This window comes from Danio rerio, chromosome 14, assembly GCF_052040795.2.
Source record: "Danio rerio strain M-AB ecotype USA chromosome 14, GRCz13ab, whole genome shotgun sequence".
Taxonomy (NCBI): domain Eukaryota; kingdom Metazoa; phylum Chordata; class Actinopteri; order Cypriniformes; family Danionidae; genus Danio; species Danio rerio.
The window spans coordinates 9,550,169-9,569,771 of NC_141034.1; the positions used below are offsets into that span (position 1 = coordinate 9,550,169).

Consider the following 19,603-nt stretch of genomic DNA (forward strand, 5'->3'; position numbering starts at 1 on the left):
GCTTTTATCTTCATAAACCGAGCAGATGTGAATTCTGGGTGGTGTTCTGATTGGCTAAAGTAAACGTCTCACATCAGCGCATACTAGACGTGAATGCGCTCTTAGCGCAAATCTTCCTTCTGCGTTCACACAGCGCAGCATTCCGGCAAATTACTGGTAATGTTACAACTTCTCTTTCCGGAAAATAGCCGAAATGAATTTACCGGTATTTTCAAAAAGGGCCTGTTCTAGCGCTTGCACGACTACTGGTTTCTGCTAATCGATTTCTTTTCAAAACTACTCGAGTTAGTTGACTACCTGTGGTTCGAGCTGCTAGTTAAAAAGACACAAAGAAATCATTTTCAATACATTTTATTAATTCATAGCTGAACGCATTGATTTCATAGCGCTAACATAAGTTGTCAAAACATTATATTACTTTTTATGTTACAGAGCAATATAAAAAAAAAAAGCTGCACGCAACATTGTCATTTAACATCTGCTTCATAAGCTTGCGGTATATGCGAAGCAAACTCATGTTCAGCCTGTATACTTTAAGTTATTAAAGTAACTTTATTATTTTTCAGCCGTAATAAGAACTAAGTGAAACTTAATTGTTAAACCAGTTCGGAAAGATAAAAATAGTTCTCGTCAACAATACAGCTGACCCGCAAAAAAAACATAAAAATAAATAAATAGCCTAAATTAATAAATAATGCATAAATAAAAAGTTGAAATTGAAAATACCTAAATTAAATATTTATAATACAAACAAAAAAAGAAAAAAGCTAGGCTAATAATTTCATTTTAATTATACATTTAATGTAGGCTTTAGAAAGTAAAAGTAGCCACACCCGAAACCTAAAATGCATCCTGAAAACTCACTCATAACGCAGTATTCATAAAACTAATTAAAAGATTAATAAAATGATTCTGAGCTAGGCTAAATCTCATTCAATCATTTAATTTCTGCTACGCTTTAACAGTGACTAAAATAACAAAATGAACGAATAAATATAGCCTACTTTAACCGGCCTGAAGATTATGTAAACGATCATCTGCGCGCAAGTAATAGTCTGTTATACAACAAATAGTCTGATTTAAAAAAAAAACCCTCTAATATTTAGGTTTCCTGCAGTGATAACAAGAATGAAAATTATTTTGCTTCAGAAAATAAATAGTTTAACAAGCGACAATAGTCTATACAGCCAAATAGAAAATAAATAATAAATGAAATATTTATAAATACATTATTTAAATAAATAAAAAATATATATGTTAAAATAATAAATAAAATATGCGCAGACAGTAAAATAACAAATGACTGCATGATATTTTAACATGCAGACTTGTTGTATGTCAAAATGTATTTCAATTTAAAAGTCAAAGGAAAAAATGCAGCAACGCAACAATGAATGAAAAGCCCGTCTTGCAATTTAATCATTTTATATTTACCGTTTTCGACAGAAAAAGGAATAGAATCTTACTTCATCCAACTTTATACAGAACACAAGTCATTCCCGCTCAGTCTTTGGTCAAGCTCATGGATTGCTGGTTTAAATTTAGAAATACGTGAGAGGGATGCAGGTTGCTACAGTGTTGCCGGCCAAAGAAAATTTCTTTCACTTCGTGTGCTGGTTTTAACAAACTGTTGAATAATACGACAGCAAGGATAGCAAGAAATGATTTCGCTAGCTTGGATAGTAGAGGAAACTGATGTTCATTACATTACTAAATCATAATATGCAGAGCAATAGATACAATAAAGTATACTTATGGAAACTGTTTATCTAACTGAAAGCTGTCGTGTTTGCTGGCCTCACGCATCACGCACTTGTCAGTCAGTCAGCACGTAACCTTTAAGGGTTAAACAAATGACGCACACACAGTAAAGTTTGTGCTGTTATAATTCACGTAACTTTTAATACATTTTGGTGCGATTATAACCAGCTATTATAAAACACGACTGAATGTTCTGAATGGGAAACTGTAATGTTTTTTTGCTGTGGCGCCCCGCCACGAAAGAATTAATGTAGCGGAAACCATGTTAACTACATTTCGAGAGGATTCCCTGTGGTGTTAATGTTGATAATGTAAATAATCTTGAATTTAATCTTCAGTTGTAGTCGGAAGCTTTAACCTTGGATCGTGATGTTTGTTGGATACGTTTGTCGTTTTGATGTCATTTATGGTAAATGCACGCTCGAGTAGTCAATTGCTCCTGAGAGTGTCGACTAGTGGTTGAAGTAATCGATCGCTCGAATAGTCGACTAGTCTATGCAAGCCCTAGCCTGTTCACACACACACCTTTCCGGAAAACTGCCGGTAAGATTTTTATGTGTGAAAGGGACTATAGCACAGCTACTCTCTCAAAATCCATTTTAGCCATTAAGCAACGAAGCTAGATTCACTGGGCAGATAGACAGGGTTCATACAGGCACAGCCTAATAAAAATTAAGGACTTTTTCCAGCACCTATTTTTATTTTCAAGACTGACACGCAACTTTTTGAACACCTGAAATGTATTCTCAGCAACCCATAAAAACATTGCATAGAAATGTATACAAATAAAAAACATTAATAATAATAATAATTATGAATCATAAATTAATAATATAATAAACCTGCACTAAATGTGCTTGTAAAATGTTTTTTTTTTGTAAAAGAAATACCACACTACAAAAATACTAATTTTAGTAAATAACACTAATATTAGGTAAAAGTACAAATTACTCTTTTAAAAAACTACTCACAGTACTAGTTAGTTACTTTTGAAAAAAAAAAAAAATTCATTTCTGCCCTTTTTTAAATGTTAACTTCTTTGAATGGTTAAATTGCTTAAATCACAAATATAGAAAAAAAACAAAGAAGTATGGTCGATTCTTTCTTTCTTTAATGACAATTAATCTTTTTCAATAGCACTGACAAAACTACCACATACTCTATTAGGCCATAGAGACACTTTTTGTCCATTTCTAAACAATATTTTCAAGCTTTGAAAGGTGTAATTAGAGTATATGATGAAAAGATTTAAATTTAGCCTTTTGTTTACATATTTTACACTATTTTCCTTATTTGCTCATTCTTGTCTTTACAATATAGCAAATTTGTTTCTTAAATAGTTGTACATTACATGGGAATTTTATTTTACACTTGATCTTAAACTGAAATAGTTTTACAAAAAAGACAAGTATACTGTCAGTAATAAAATAATAAAACAAATGACTTTTTACTTGAGGTATTTGAAATGACAACACTACATTTCTCAAAGCAGTGTTTTAAGAGCCTTATTGCTTATTTTAACAAGTAACAGCAGATTCCTTTGACCTGTAATGGCTGTAAAATTTAGTGATGCTTTAAGACAGATTAGAATACAGCTATTATATACAAATCACACAAACACCTTAAACAGAAACATTTCCAGCATAATTCTTTTGTTGTAAAGAAATAAAAAAGTTCCACCTTTGCTAAAAGCAAGTTTCACTTCACGATACAGCCAAATAAGAAGACTATTAGCATTGTCATCTGTCATGCATTGATCTAATTCTAAATACTTGGATAGATTTTGACTAAATTTAGTCAAGGAGCAAAGATGAATCATGTCTACTTTAATGTCGAAGAGATTGCGATTATATACAGTCTGCGCGCACACACGCGATGATGAGAGGATTTTCAGTTCTTTTGAAAAACCTTAAAAAGCTCCCATAGCAGTTCATGCGATTAACGTAACCGCCGGAGAGAAGACAGCGAAACATGTGTATATATATCATAGAAATGGCGGGAAGTATGTCCGCGGTTTAATTACTCGTGCTAATAACATAGACATCTCTATAGTGAAAACATCCAAAAAGCATTATTCCAACAAAACATTTGTTTTTCAGTTCTTTTTTCTGTCACTGCAACACAGAAAGGTCTTTGTCCCACCCCTTAAGTTTTAAGAACAACTAGACAAGGTCGACTGTGATTGGTCACTTTTCATGTCAGTCAAATCACCGCTTCGGAGTCCTAGTAGTTTGTGCAGGTATTTTTGCATTATATTGTCACCAAAGTTTGCAAACATTTTTATTTTTCCAGCGTGAAAACAGCATTGAAGTTCTCCTTTTAATTTCAAGCACGTTTATGCACTTTTCAACAAAACAAGCCAGTTTTCCAGGTATTCCAGGCCATGAATTTCTAAAAGCCAAATTCAAGCACTTTAAGCACCTTGTGCAAACCCTGAATAAACTTAAAATGTTCACGTGCGAATACTGCAATTTATTTATTTAAGTCATGTCTGGTGTGAATGTCCCATAAGACTCTATTTTCAAATGTTCACTACAGCAATGACACACTACCACTTATTAGGTAGGGGTGTCAAAATGAATTGTTTCTTCAGTGCACAGCGATGCAGATGTGGACAATTCGGTAACACTTCAGTAATAATCACAACTGCTTATTACATACTGAAGTCATTTATCTCATATGTGCTATGTCGCCGTAGCTTACTATGGCGAGGGAGATGAGCGCAAGTATTTACAACGCTCCAACTACTTAAAAACACAGAAACTGTGAACAATTTCACTGCGTGTGTGTTTGCTGGACAGTCTTTCACTGACACTTACAGCACAAGCCCCTATTTCACTGCAATTGAGAGAATGAAAGTAAACTCCATTTCTCTTTCTCTCTCTCAATGTGTCCCATTCGACCTGCTACTGGCGTGACTTTTCCTCTCCTCTCAGCTGTTACAGCGATAATTCTGGATTTTCTCAAGTAGGTATCGCTGCAGCCCGGAGACCTGCAAGTGGGAGGGATTACACCGCAAGTAGGTTGGGTGACCTCCAAGTGGAAGGGACTTAAACCACAAGTAGGTTGGGTTTATCAGGTAATTGTGAGGTTGGGTTTAGGTGTAGACGTTAATAAAACACAACAGGTTACCGTAAGGTTGGGTTTAGGGTTAGGTGTACATATTCATAAAGCACAATATTGAACTCTAAATATGACTAAATAAGGTTTGCCCAGCCCACTTGGAGCTCCAAGGCCCACCCACTTGGAACTGGCTCCGGCCTCCGTTTATACCCATTTCGATTTTCTCCACCGTGTCTATCATGGATCAGCTGTGATCGCCGCTGCAGTTTATCAGTGTCACTCATCTGTGAAGAGCGCCGGCGTGTAAGAGCCAATCGCAGCCCTTTCTATTGAGCACATGACCAATCATAGGGGTCTAAGTATGAACTTGGCAGACAAGGCACAGAAAGCGAGTGGGATATTTATATTTGTTAATTTGCTATAAATGCTTGTGTTGTTTAAAGGTACAGTTTCTATATCTGACTGCTTGTATTAAAGGACAAAATTGTATTACAAATAGTATATATTTAATATATGAATACATTTTAATACAAGAATTGATGTGAAGAAAACTGTGTATGGAAAGTATCGTCAATGCACTGTGATGCACCGAGATATCGAAATGAACCGAATCAATGGCATGATAATCGTAACCGAACTGTGAGAACAGTGTAGGTTCACACCTCTATTATTGGGTGAACTGTTCCCTTAAAGAAACTCTTACTGTCATCTTGAACCATTGTTTTCCTCCTTTCTTTTCATCTCCTACTCTGAATCGTTGTTTGTTTCCCTCTCCAATCATCTCCACCTGCCCTTCTCCTCTCCAACTGGGACGTCTATATGGAATACTGCAGGAAAAGCATAACATGGGCTGGGAGTTATATACACAAACATTCCTTGCATTGAGTACATTTACATGGACATCAATACTATTCAGACAAATTAAGGGAATTAACTAGATTACTGACGTCCATATAAACGTAGTCACTAATGTAATCCTTATTGATGAAGCTCAAACACAACATCACTTACAATCTTTGTTTGGCTGTCCCAAACTGACCGTTCATCAAAGAGACATCCATACTGCTGTTCTGCATCCTGCCGCGGGGTCCAGACCCACAACGGCCTCGAGCTCCAGAACCATGCAGCAAGCGAGCCGGACCATTGTGTAGATTAGCCTTAACGGAACCCCAACTTTGACGAACACCCACCAAGTGGCCATCCTGACCTGAAACAAAATCAAAACTTTCAGCATTTCATTAAACGTCAGACTGGTATTGTTTGTTTAATGTGATAAAAATCATAGTTTACTGTTGTATTGTTTAAAGTAGAGCTGCACAATTAATCGTAAAACATTGCGATCTCGATTCGACCCCCTAGACCAGGGGTCTCAAACTCAATTTACCTGGGGGCCGCAGGAGGCAAAGTCTGGGTGAGGCTGGGCCGCATAAGGGATTTCACAAAAAAAAAGTCCTCAAATGTCATTATTAACAGTTTTAATTATTTCTTCTGAACATGAAGTGTCCTGAACATTAATAGAACATTGAGTGAAGATTATAAACAGTTCTTCTGAACATGGCATCTTTTGCCTACTTCTTGCTGCCAGAGACTTGACAGCGCTTCTTCTCACAAATCTGAACCACATTTGGCTTTAGAGCGGAAGCAGTTGAGACCCTCAGTATGGCTTGAAGATGATCATCATTAAGTCTAGACCTGTACTTTGACTTATTGAAGTCCTAGGGAAAAAAGTGGGGGAACTCACTCAAAACTTCCATTCCCTCACCTAAAAAAAAGGCGTATATATGTATAAATTAAACACCCCCACCCCACTCCAGTCACATCAGTCTGTACCAGTCTGTATCTACCTATAATATATATATAAGATGCAGGCTGTAGCTAGGTAGGTGGCAGACTGCAGAAAGGTAGCTAAGTGGCAGGCAGGGGCGGGAACAGCTTACCTTGGTTCTGGCCGGCGCGAATTCCCTCCTAACACTTCCCGCCCGTCACAGCGTCAACAAAGGGGCGGGGTGCGTGGTGACGTCACCGGCATCCCCGCCCCTTTGTTTACAAGGCGGGCGGGGAATGCCAGTGAAGGCTGTGTACAGATAGAATCAGCGGAGCGGGGAGCGCTCTCTTTCCCCGCTCCGCTGATTCCGTCAGTGTACAGTGGTCGGCGCGGGCCACAAAATATTGCACTGAGGGCCGCAAATGGCCCGCGGGCCGCGAGTTTGAGACCCCTGCCCTAGACAATCTTAATCCAGCAGTTCTACTATTTTGTCAATCATATTTTCAAGTTCAGGAGAGAAGCAAAAGAGGCCGCACAAGTCTTCACATTGTTTTACATACATTGCTCAGCAACATGGACACCTCCAAATGGTGTTGAAAGAGTCACATCCTGTATTTATAAGATATAGTTCACCTCAAAAAATTTCATTTCTGTCTTCATGTAATGATGTATTTGCGACTGCAAAATCAAACGTGACGTGAGCTGACCGTCAGCTGTTACCACAGAGCGGGCGAGTGCGCGCGCGCCTCTGAATAAAGTTTACTTTAGTGAACAGAACCTGCATAGGCTGTGAGTAACAGGTAATAAAGTTGTAAATAACATTTAATTTGTGGCACAGAGCGATCGTTTGGGAGCCGCGCGGGAAGTGAACAGCTCTTAGCAGTGAAAATGAAACCGAAAGCGCACACTGTGTTGCCAAATGTAGCTGACTGATTCCAGCCCAAAAAGAAAATCTAAAATCTAAAACCCACCGAAATGCAAAAATAACCCACCCAGTCTTCTGTATTCACAAAAATCACGTCAGTGACAGATTTTGAGCAGAAAATGACAGATTGTAAGCATATGTCTCAAACACAATAATTCAACATCAGAATTATCTTCAGCATTAATGACCAGGACAAATCTAAAGTCTGTTCAAGTCCACCATTCCAAGTCTATACAAAATTTAGCATTTAAACCAACAGTACAGCTACACAAAGCCTATTGCTTTACCACATGTTTTTGAACAACAATAATAATAGCCCATGCACTCATAACCTTTATTTTACATCTACAGAATTGTGAGAAAATCGTGATCTTTATTTTAGGCAAAAAAATAAATAAAATAAAAAATAAAAAAAATCGCAATTCTCATTTTAGCCAGACTCGTGCAGCTCTAGTTTAAAGTATACCTCAAAATACTATGTACATACACTGTAACATTATGAGAATTTGTCCTGTACTGCATTTTTATGCTTTAGGTGCACATGAATGATCAAGGCTTGAACACTGTTCAAATTTACTACCCTTTTGTTATGTTCGGGATGAAAACATCCACTAAATTGCTGTAAAAATGCATCAGATAAATATTTATTTTTGCTTAAATCTGTTAATCAACCTCAGTCTTGATGCAAACTTCTAAATTAAAACAGGATTTTAACTCTTTAATTGCCAAGTTCACAAATGATGTCACTGAGTTTTGTGGACTGGATTTTTTTAACCTTTAATCAGTCTTGGACATGTGAACGATTAGTGAAACACTGGCTTTGATACATTGTTAGATTTTCATTCCTCCTTCCTAATTTACTGTTGGTGGCTGTTTTCACTCCATTGACTTCCATTATAACTAGATAGTGCATAAATGCAGTCTTTGTTTTTATTTACTCCATGTAGTTCTGAGAGCTGAGATTTAGATTTTCTCAGACAAATCAAGGTAAGTGCACAAAGGTCACTCTCACACACACACACTTTATTTTGTTGTTATACCCCATATAAAATCCAGAAATTAAGCTTTTTTTTACACAGGTCTATGTAAAGGGTTAATGGTGCCAACTGATAATTAAAAGTTAAAAATCACAAATTTTACCTCTTCCCAACAAGAAAAACCGAGAGGGGTCTGGATGCAGACCTGGTGCTGTGCAATCTGAGCTGCATCCAATGCTTCTTAAAGCGCTCACCTAACCCCACCCGTCACAATAACGTCACTCACTCCCTTGTGTCTGACATTGCATCGCTGAGTGATGCAATCTCAGCTTGCATCATAAAGGCTGCATCTAGATCCTATTGGAAAAACCACCAACACTCAAAAATGTATGATTATATGGTGTCACAGTTTTGTAATTAAACAATGTGGTTTTAATGGAAGTAAATGGGGTAAAAACAGCCACCAACAGTAAATAAAGGAAGAAAATAGTTAAAATTAATCAAAAACATTGCATCAAAGGCAATGTTGATACACATCCAAGGCTGTGATAAAAGGTATAAAATCCAGCCCACAATTACTTTGTGTTGAAAATACAAATCAGTGACATAATTTGTGATTTTTGCAAATAAAGATTTAAAATCTTGTGACTTTCTAAACAATTTAGTAGTTTTGATCAGAACTGTGGTTGATTAAAAGATTTATGCAAAAAAATGTTCTGAAAAATATTTATCTGATTTTTTTTTTTTTTACAACAGTTTGATTTAATGGGTCTGCTTTAGTATGCTCCAAATTTTAGTATGTAAATTGTTTCAGCATACCAAAAATGTTTTAGTATGGTTTAAGTTTTTACTCAAGTGAGACAAGTGTGGTGCTAATCGACAAGAGAAGGCACCAATAACGGTCCATACACCATACTAATCAAGTTTAGTTTAATACACTTGTTTATTGCTGTACACACAGCTGATATCAATCACCACAATAATAATCAATAATCATGAATCATACTCATGAACATCATTAATCAAAATTCAACAAAATTGCATAAAAGGCTTATAATTTGAAATAAAGATGAGATGACATGAATAAAAGACAATTAATAAAAACCCCAATCAATTTGGTACAAGTATATACAACCTCAGAGACGTGCCATCAGTTTCCTCTTCAAAGACTGGGGAGCCTGTTGCCAGGGCCGGCACGTCCATAGAGGCGACCTAGGCGGCCGCCTAGGGCGGCAGAATAGAGAGGGCAGCATCCCCAAAACTACCCTCGCCACCTGTGCCCTCAGTTATATCCGCGTCTAGGGCGGCAGAATAGAGAGAGCGGCGTCTGCGACACTACCCGCGCCTTAAGTTATATCCACGTCCAGAATAGAGAGAGCGGCGTTCCCGACACTACCCTCAGCACCCGTGCCCTCAGTTATATCCGCGTATAGGGCGGCAGAATAGAGAGGGCGCCCCCCCCTTCCACCCCCGTTTATGGGCGGCATGACCGTCCTTTGCCTAGAGCGCCACTTCAGCTTGCTCCGGCCCTGCCCGTTGCAGTCACATTGGAAAACCAAGACGTGTGTCCGAGAATGCCGGGCGATGCACGCTTATCCCACAGCTGAGCTTCCAATGTTTCAGCAAGGAACCCTCACCTTTATAGTCAAAATTTGGGTGCTGGCCAAAGGTCAGCCTATTAGGTAAGAGAGAAGTGTGAGTTGATCAGGCCCACCTCCTCTCTTAACTAGGTGCACATTATTTCTGATTGAAAATTTGAGGTTTGTAGTGTCAGCATGATTATCTAGAGTCAATATTCTACCTCCTGATATTTGGAGAAAGTTAACCTTAAGCAGGGCCGTAGTGGGACTCCTTTTCAGCCCTGGAGTTTCAAGCCTCAGAGCAGCCCACCTCAGTTCATGACTATATTGAAATAAGTTATTTTCCAATTCAGTTTCTAATTACACTATCACGTCTTTTGAGAAAACAGCTGCTTTAGAACTTCAAATGTTCAACAACCCTAACAGTATTATATGTCTTAACAATAAAAATGAAAAAAATGAATTACTCAGACGAGGATCAAACCCGGGTCGGTGGCGTCATAACCTAACGTGCTAACCACTGGACTACAACAGCTGTACATTGAGAATATTTCTCGAGGCTGCGAGAAAATAGATAAAAAGAGCAGAGCTGGTAAAATAATAAATAAGAAGATTGTGGTCAAGTAAATAAATAAACCAATTTAAATAGTGTGACTGCTGAGAGCAACAGATTCTGGAGCTAGGGACACCGGCCCTCTGGGCCAAAAAACAGACCGGCCCACCGGGAATTCTCCCGGTCCTACCGATTAGCCAATCCGGGCCTGACCTTAAATTCCGTAGACCCTTCTCTGGTTATTTGGTCATGCTTAAGGGTCAATATTTTACCTCCTGAAATTAGGAGAAAGGTGTGAAGTTAACCTTAAGGTCATGAGACCCTTCTCTGTTCATTTGCTTGTTTGTTTCATTTGCTTGTTTGTTGAGCGTTTGTTGAAAAAATATCCCATTGGTTACAGGGCTTTTTATCCTAAACATCACAAAAGGGTAGTAAATTTGTCGAGAGTGAATCGTTGCGTTCTTTAATAATTTTAAAGCATTTTCTCAAAATATGTTTCCAAATAAGATTTTGTCATCAAAATCATTCTGCTAGCAGAAACACAGAAAACCTTTTACCAAAGTTTTAAACCAAATTAAGACACAAAATCTTCCCAGAGTGGATAAAAACATCCCCAACAGTACATAAGGGTTAAACTTCTAAACAGACAAGTTTTACCTGTGAAAGAGCGGTCAGCATGCCACACCTCCCTCACTACAGTAGAGCCACTCGAATCTAAGCCAAAAAGGGAAGAAAAGATTCAAACATGAGTGTAAAAGAATGTTGGATTTGTTATTTTGTGACAAAATTACTTCTAGGTGCTCAAGCAGCCTCAAGCATGATAGGGAATGTGCAAACTAAATTAATTTGTCTATAACATTACGACAAGTATCAATCAACATACTGAAGTGAATAACAATTACCATGAAGACATTTTAATTGAAAATGACATTTCCCAAATTGACTTTGGGTTTACTCAGTGCCAAAAGTGCAAACGTTTCACAGTTTAACACAAATAAATTAATGGATTAGATACAAATTCATGTTTTCATAACCGGCCCTCCCTATAAGCCACAGGTGTCAAACTCAATTCCTGGAGGGCCGCAGCTCTGCACAGTTTAGTTCCAACCCTAATTAAACACACCTGATCAAACTAATTGTGTCTTTCAGGCTGGTTTGAAACCTACAGGTAAGTGTGTTGAGCAAGGTTGGAACTAAACTGTGAAGGGCTGCGGCCCTCCAGGAACTGAGTTTGACACCCCTGCTATAAGCGAACTAAGCGGCTGCTTAGGGCCCCGCCACCACAAGGGGGCCCCCACAACTCACTAGTGGTGCGAACCGTTTCCTTGTTGAAATTGTTTTATTGGCATTTTACAAATTACCAGAGATGGCAAAAGTACACACATACTTTACTCAAGTAGAAGTACAGGTACTTATGTTTAAAACGACACTGGTAAAAGTACGGAATACAGTTTTGTACTTAAGTAAAAGTAAATTACAGCCTGAAATATGTACTTAAGTAAAAAGTACACTTTACTACTAGACGTTATTTTCACTATGCAGGTAAATATCCGGTCCCCCCATGTATCATCATCCTGACGCAAACTCACAACATTCATCATGTAGTTTTGTGGCTGTTGGATCAAAAACAACAGCTGCCATTCAAGCTGTCCATTCAATAATGTCTTAAGTTTTACACTGAATTCTGTCCTAAATATATTGAATTTTTTAAAATTTATAATTTACTATATTTCTTTATTGAATATATTAAAAATATATTTTCTTTTGCTAAAATAAATACTTATCGTATTTGACTGCAAATCATCTTTGCCTTTCTCATAGTAATCTTCATAAACTGTACTACATAGGGTGCACGATAGCCTTTGTTGAAAAAGCCGCCCACTGCAGCACGCAGGCGCGCAATGAAAAAAATTAATTGACTGCATTGATAAGTCATTCAATAGCACGAAGATAAGAAATGATATAGATCACGCCACCAAACACATAAAAAGGAAAGTAACGAGCTCGATTTAAAAATGTAAGGAGTAGAAAGTACAGATATTTGTGTAAAAATGTAAGAAGTAAAAAGTTGTCGGAAAAATAAGTAGTGGAGTAAAGTACTGATACAGAAAAATCTACTTAAAGTTGAAATTGTCCTGATTACCAGGAAGCTCGCTTCATCTCATTTCTCAAGTGTTCTGTGTTCTCGCGGTTTGAGTTTGTTCAAGGTAACCTGTAAGACCGACCGGTCACCACAATAACACAAATCTGTGGACAGACACAGCCATGACCTTTGCTTCATTGCCGGCTCACTTTATATACCCAATTTTTATTAAGAATTGGACCGCAACAATTAAATGAGTATTCTTCAGGCTTAGAAAAACTGAGGGGAAATACGACGACGAGAAGAGAAGCACAAAATCATTTTTAGCATCGCTTTTAAGTGCTAATGATGATGTTAAAGACATAATCTAGTAGCAAATTTTTCGAAAATAGTCCATTTCAAATTAATCTACCTGAAATATATATTTTTGTCCCCGTTTTACAGACCCATGTTTTTAGTCTCAAACGCAATTAACTGAAATGCAATACTGAAGTGTTTTTCACTGACATATTTTGCACACTTTTTCCTGAGACATATTTATAAATATGCTCTGGACCCTGCATCTCAAATGTAAAGAACAGGGAAGGAGACTGAAGGGAATAATATAGTTTGTGTTTACAGTTTAACCTAGTATTTGTTGCCTCCTTTTTTCTTATGTTTTTTTTTATATTAATATTTTTCATATTAATTTATATTATTTTCTAATTGATTTTATTATTTATGGATCAATCTTTGCATTAATGTTATTTGTATTTTTTATTGAGTTCAGAATGTGTATTTTATTATTATAAAGAAATTATAATAGAAAGTTATGCATTTTCAATTTTTGGCTAACTATTGACGTTTCATTGCAGGAATGCTGGATTTTTGCTTTAGGAACTTATATAAAAAACTCATCCTAGAATCTTTTATAGAATCTTCAATCTGTTTCCTAAATCAATAGAATATGTTTTAAACACTGGACGCAAACTAGGAATCACTGCTCCCTTTATTAAAGATTGTTTAATTCTTCATTTTTAAAGCTGCTAGTTGACAAAAACAGTGCGGTTTTAAAATGTCCAAATCATTTGGACAGACATTAAGTAGAAGAAATCAGGCTTTACTTTTCTGTTACATTAATTGTATCTAATAAGCAGGCCCACACGGGATCTGCGCATGCAGAATTCCGCAGATTTTTAGCCCATCATTGATTCTGTTTATTTACTTGTGTAAATGCATGTAAATTTAGATTTATTCATTATTTTTATTAATTACAGTAATATTATTGACTAATATGTAAATTGTTCATATGATTTATTTACAAAGTGAGTTTGTAAAGTAATATTTTCTGTCTTTTAGTAGATGTATTATATGAGAAACTTGTTTTGTTTACCAAATAATGTGGATCTAATTGGATTTGCAATGCAAACATTAAATACAAGTTAAAAATGTATTACTTTTTTATTTCATATATTAGTTTTAGTTATGATACTCCCAAAATCATTCCGCATAATCTGCAGGTTCTTTAACACAATTCTGCGCAGAAAAAGCTAAATATGTCTGCAGATTCCGTCTGGCCCTAACAGTTAAGTAATAATAAGCAATATAATCATTGAGGGATAATTTGCAATACTCCAATATTTAGAGCAAGGTAGGGCCCTAAAATTACTCTGCTTAGGGCCCCGAAATGTACAGGGCCGGCCCTGCATGTTTTAATAATATTTACACATCAATATTAGAATATTGACAATTTTAAAAAATAATGGTGGAGTTCTATATTGTTAATTGTAGTCAATTTAAAGTACAAATAAAATAAATGTCCTTAAATGTCCCGCTTAAAAATCTAAAAAGCATTTGAACTATAACGTTAATGTTATAAATATTATTTCCATTTCCGATGCAAGGTAACTTGTAAAATACGAAAGCTACAAGGCCCATATACGCGCTATTCTAGCACTGAAATGTATAATCATTTAAGAAAAACACGTTACATTTATTTCTACCAAGTTTAATTCTACGTAGAGACGCTTTCACATGCTTCACCTTTTGCTAAAGATTTGTTAACGTTAATAATGTAAAAAAAAAGCAAGTTGATCTAATGAAAATGAGAGCACCTGACAGTGATTAAAACCTGCCAATCAGTCCACCATAACGTAATTCAGCATTGTTCAACTTTAGTTCAGTTTCAGCAAACATCACACCATAAATATCACAAATATTAGATAATTTTGGTACCTGAGGAACTGGAGCAAACCCGCGTTATCACAGACAGATTAGGGTACCATTCCCGGTAACGACTCATTGTGCTCCGGTTAATTTCATGAATTGCGCGCGACCACACCACGTGTACCCGCTCTGATGCACGTGCAGCGGAAAATCCGTCGTGCTTCCTCGTAAAATCAAAATATTTGCGTGCGTCAAAAACAGGGTCAAACCACAAATACAGTTTTGCACGTTGTCACAAGGATATCAGGTAGTTCCATTATATATATTTTTAATTAACATGCAACATTTATTCAAGCTGATTAATTAGCATTTTTAATTAACGTATTTATTTATTTATTATTATTATTATTTTTGATTTTATTAAGAAATTATGAGTTGTACTGTGGGCTAGGTTGCTAACGCGTTTTAGCACGTTGCTCGTATAAACCAAACTAACGTTAACTGAGTGGATGTTGCTTATTCAAGTCAAAAGCACAGCTTCAAGTGTTTATCAATGGTTTTCAGTCTTTTAAATGTCATGGACCCCAAATATAATCCTAATTTAAGAGACCCTAATCATAACATGTAAAAGGCTGCTCTTTGTATATAGACTTAAGAAAATATTTTAACCTTAATGTTAAAATCTGGAAAATACACAGTCACTATTAAGTCCAATTTTTTTTTTATTTACTCATTATGGTACTGTTTATTCATTTAAAAAATATGTTTACTTGTATGTAAATAAATCTTTTAATTGATTTAAGGGTAGTAGGGTTGGTAAGTGACCAGGAGGCCTTTCTGTGTGGAGTTTGCATCCCTGTGTCTACAGTTTGCTCCGGTTTCCCCCACAGTCCAAAGACATGCAGTTAATTGGACAAACTAAACATTTTCATAGTTTATGACTGGGGGAGTGTGTGGGTGTTTCCCTGGCTAGTGCCTGGAAGGGCATTTACTGTCTAAAACAATTTGCCAGAATAAATAGCAGTTCATTCCACTGTGGTGACCCCTGAATAAAGTGCAAACTGCATACACATTCTGTAACGAAAATAATCAGACAAATGACAAAATAAATAAATGTTAAACGTTTATTAATTGCAAGAAAAAAATAGTACTAAAATTTTATAAATAATTTTGTAGTGCACAAGAATATCAATATAAAAACAACAATAAAACAACACATTAAAGACACACAGAAAGATTTAAACAAAAAATCTAAAAATAACACACACACACACAGATGTTTTTAAAACAACCCTGTTTTCCCAATAGACTTAAATTAAAAATTTGTACAAACAGCTAAATTTTATATAAACCTAAATATAGAAACCAATTTAAGATATAGCAAGAAACATCTTAAAAATACCAATGACAATCCGTAAAATATCCAAGTCAAACTTGTAAAAAGTACTGCAGAATTCTGAAGAAACATCTTGAAACATTTTTTAATAAAACATTAAAATAATAAACAAACAAACAAACAAATATATATATATATATATATATATATATATATATATATATATATATATATATAAATAATTGCAGAAGTATAAAGTCAAACTTATTTTTAAATAAACTTGAACAAAATCAATTGCACAAACAGCAAGACATGAGTGAGATGATTATACATTTTATATATATACACGTCTTGTGCAATTTTATATTTATAATTTTATTTGTATTACGTTTATTAAAAATGTATCAAGATGTTTCTTCAGAATTTGGCGCACACACATACATACATACCTACATACCATACATATATATACACACACACATACACACATATATATATATACATATACATATGTATACATATAAATGCAAATGAAAGAAACAAATTGTTCAAGTATCAGGGAACATCCTAATACACTTAAAATGTTGTTTAAAAAATAAAACAAAATAGTGATGTAGACATTTGACACATTAGCTTTCTCTTCTTTCTTCCTCCATCCCTGTCAGGGGCAAGTTGTAGCTACCTTGTAATGCATTTTTCCACTTCTTTATCAGTGGCGTGGTATGGACATTTGTCCTCACTCCATCTGTGATTAAAAGATAAACAGATAATTAGTAGTGAACAAGTACTAATGTAAAAAAAAAAAGAAAAAATTAGGAAAAAAGTAGGCTACCTACGAAGCAAAAAAAAAAACAATAAAAAAAACAAATAAACTTAAAACACTTTGAAATTAGCAAGAGCTTGAACTTACCAGTTTCTTCATTTGTTCGGGCTGCTCCTTTAGTTGATTTTCAAGCTTTTCCAAATCAAATTGGCCAAAGGAAGGTCAAATGTGTTTACATCTGGAATTTTATCACGTCTGTTTTGGTTTTGTGAAAATCAGGCCCAGCTGCTGCTTTATGACGTTGCATGATTTTAAAACTTCAGTCAGTCGTGCTAAAAAAGAAAAACAGATTAGTATAAATCAACCTGTAGCTTATTCTCATACAACTTCTGTAAATACAACAGTGGGTTAGACACTGCTGATATTCTCTAGTTGATCTTTACTTTCTAGCTGCATTAAACCATAACAAATGTAGTGATGTCTTCAATTCTTACAAAGACATCACGAGATGCAATAAGTTATGTCTTGATCTCAAACTGCACTAGTCTGTCTTGATCTCAAACTGCACTAGAACAAAGACTGTAAATGTTCATAGGTGTACTGCAAGAGTGTCCAAACTTTTTGGGCCGAGAGATGTTTTTTGGGCTGCAGATGGCCCGCGGGCCGTAGTTTGGACACGCCTGGTGTACTGGAATGTACAGTATCTGTGCATCTTGATGGTGGTCTTAAGATTTCTGCCATAGTCATTGATGGTGATGGTACTTGTGGTGCTGCATTGATTTCTGAAATCTTCATACCTGCCTTTTATCCAGCCTCTTTGTTCAAAGTAATTTTTCTTCATCATGGTATAGATGCGTCTATACTGTCCCTTGATCAGATACATTTACAAAACAAAACATCACTTTAGTATAGTGCCAGGGCAAAACTCACAGGTTGTAATAGATCAATGACAATGTTGACAGTATGTGTTTAAAATAATTGCAAACAAACCTGTTCTGTCTTTAGATGTATGACAGGCAATCATCGTCCTCATCTGTTTACCAGTCAGAAATCACAGTTGCGTGTGGATGTTTTAGTCGAGCTTCCTCATATGCATCTATAATAAAACATCACATTGTTGTTAACCTCCCGTAAAGAAAAGTTCAAATCCTGAAATACTATCAAAGTTAATTAATGCATATAATACCTATAGTGTAAATAATCAGTACACAGAAGGTTGCACAAGATTTATTCGGAGATTCATGCAGAGTGACAGCCTTATAAATCTGAGACATAGATTTGTAAGATGGCCAAGCACATGCATTATTCTGTACCCATGAAGATTAACCTACCATTGTGAAAAATGTTTGATGATGATAGCCAATAACAATAAACCGTTTCAGCTGTTTGTGAAGCAATTAGTAATGTAATGTCTGAAAAGCTCAATCTATGTTGAAAATATATCAGCAGTTTACAGCTTATAATGGACTTTTAGCACACAACTATAGCATGCCTATTCACGTTCAAAAGAGTGTGCCATTGACTTCTTTGGTCGTGATGTACTGCAAAATGATCTCACTAACCTTTGTTAAACAAGAACAATAAGACTTAACCAACAAATATTGTTACCCATTCATTTAAATCAGAATTTATCACCGTCAATTACATAAAAAACAAACAAAAAACATCAAAATCTGCTTTAAGACGTTCAGTTTTACATTAACTGACCATTACAGCTTGAACAAAAGATATAATTGATTCACATAGGCTAACACATATGAATTAAAGTGCATAGTAATATATTTCTCTTGGATAGTTTAAAGAGAATAGTAAACAGTCGAGTTTCGATCACTTTTCGTGACTAACTGCATAAACAAGATAAACAATAATATTTTATTAATCCAAAACGATTAGTTTTTATTTACACAATCACATAATTAATACTGTTGGATAAGTATACGCCTGTACAATGATTTTTTTCAACATCCACGGTACTTTATAAGGTTAAATCAGGAAAAAAACACGTTGCCATGTTAGTTAATGGATTCGTCTACAGAAACTTTCTTTAACGCAAAGTTAGCATACACACAAATTCGTTTCATGTTTCTTTAAAATAATTAAAATAGTTTTCAGTTACTACACACGTTACAATCTAACATTGTGTTAAAGGAAAATGAACTTTCAGGCGTGTTTGTAACTGTTAGCGTTAGCATACATTAGCTCCAGTCGTGTTTCTTAAAGCAAGTTACATTTCGTATCAAACTGTTTTAAATTACTAAACGCTGTTACAACCAAACACCGTGGAAATGTTTTAAGCTCTAAATTCGCTAATTATACAGAACACAAGCAGTAAAAAGCTTACCTTTCTGACCGGAATTCACGTGAAGTCTTTAAAAAAAAAAACTTTTTCTTCTTGTGATCTTCGTGCCATGGTGGTTGACAACCAGCTTTTTGGAGCATTACCGCCACCGTCTGGATTGGAGTGTGGATCATGAGTTTAGTCACGCATGTGTTTATTATGAAACCAACTTCTGCTTTAAAACAAAAACTGTCAGCACAGGAGCGTGCTATCTCAAAAATAAGCGAATTTTACATAGTTTTTCTCTAGATGACATGTATAATCTATTTATAAATAATATTGCTTTGTTTGCGTCTAAACATTGCGAACATCCA

The 19,603-nt window shown here is 35.7% G+C and overlaps 2 protein-coding genes and 1 long non-coding RNA gene across 17 annotated transcripts in view; 1 reads left to right on the forward strand and 2 right to left on the reverse strand.

Moving 5' to 3' along the window:
• nxf1a (nuclear RNA export factor 1a) overlaps positions 1-15,066 on the reverse strand; it is a 47,001-nt gene extending 31,935 nt beyond the window's left edge. For 4 of the 9 annotated variants that reach the window (XM_087280851.1, XM_087280849.1, XM_087280850.1 and 1 more), the window contains exons 1-4: positions 14,922-15,066; positions 11,282-11,338; positions 5,864-6,031; positions 5,528-5,651 (exon numbers count right to left, since the gene is read on the reverse strand). In XM_087280851.1, the coding sequence (XP_087136977.1) occupies positions 5,528-5,605 (78 nt within the window). In that variant the 5' untranslated portion in view covers positions 5,606-5,651; positions 5,864-6,031; positions 11,282-11,338; positions 14,922-15,066. 9 annotated transcript variants of the gene reach the window in all.
• rps6kal (ribosomal protein S6 kinase a, like) overlaps positions 14,917-19,603 on the forward strand; it is a 62,417-nt gene continuing 57,730 nt past the window's right edge. For 3 of the 5 annotated variants that reach the window (XM_087280230.1, XM_087280241.1, XM_087280237.1), the window contains exon 1: positions 14,917-15,159. The gene's annotated coding sequence lies outside the window, so the exon portion shown is untranslated. The remainder of the gene's footprint in view (positions 15,160-19,603) is intronic. The other 2 variants (XM_087280239.1, XM_087280234.1) reach the window with 1 other exon arrangement.
• On the reverse strand, positions 15,963-19,347 carry LOC147833859 (uncharacterized). 3 transcript variants are annotated; one of them, XR_015507121.1, is made up of 6 exons: positions 19,293-19,347; positions 17,942-18,047; positions 17,749-17,819; positions 17,099-17,283; positions 16,730-16,933; positions 15,963-16,320 (listed from the first exon to the last, which is right to left on the reverse strand). It is a non-coding gene; the product is annotated as an uncharacterized LOC147833859 (long non-coding RNA). The 3 variants fall into 3 exon arrangements; XR_015507122.1 differs by having other exon boundaries at positions 16,630-16,933; XR_015507123.1 differs by having other exon boundaries at positions 16,626-16,933.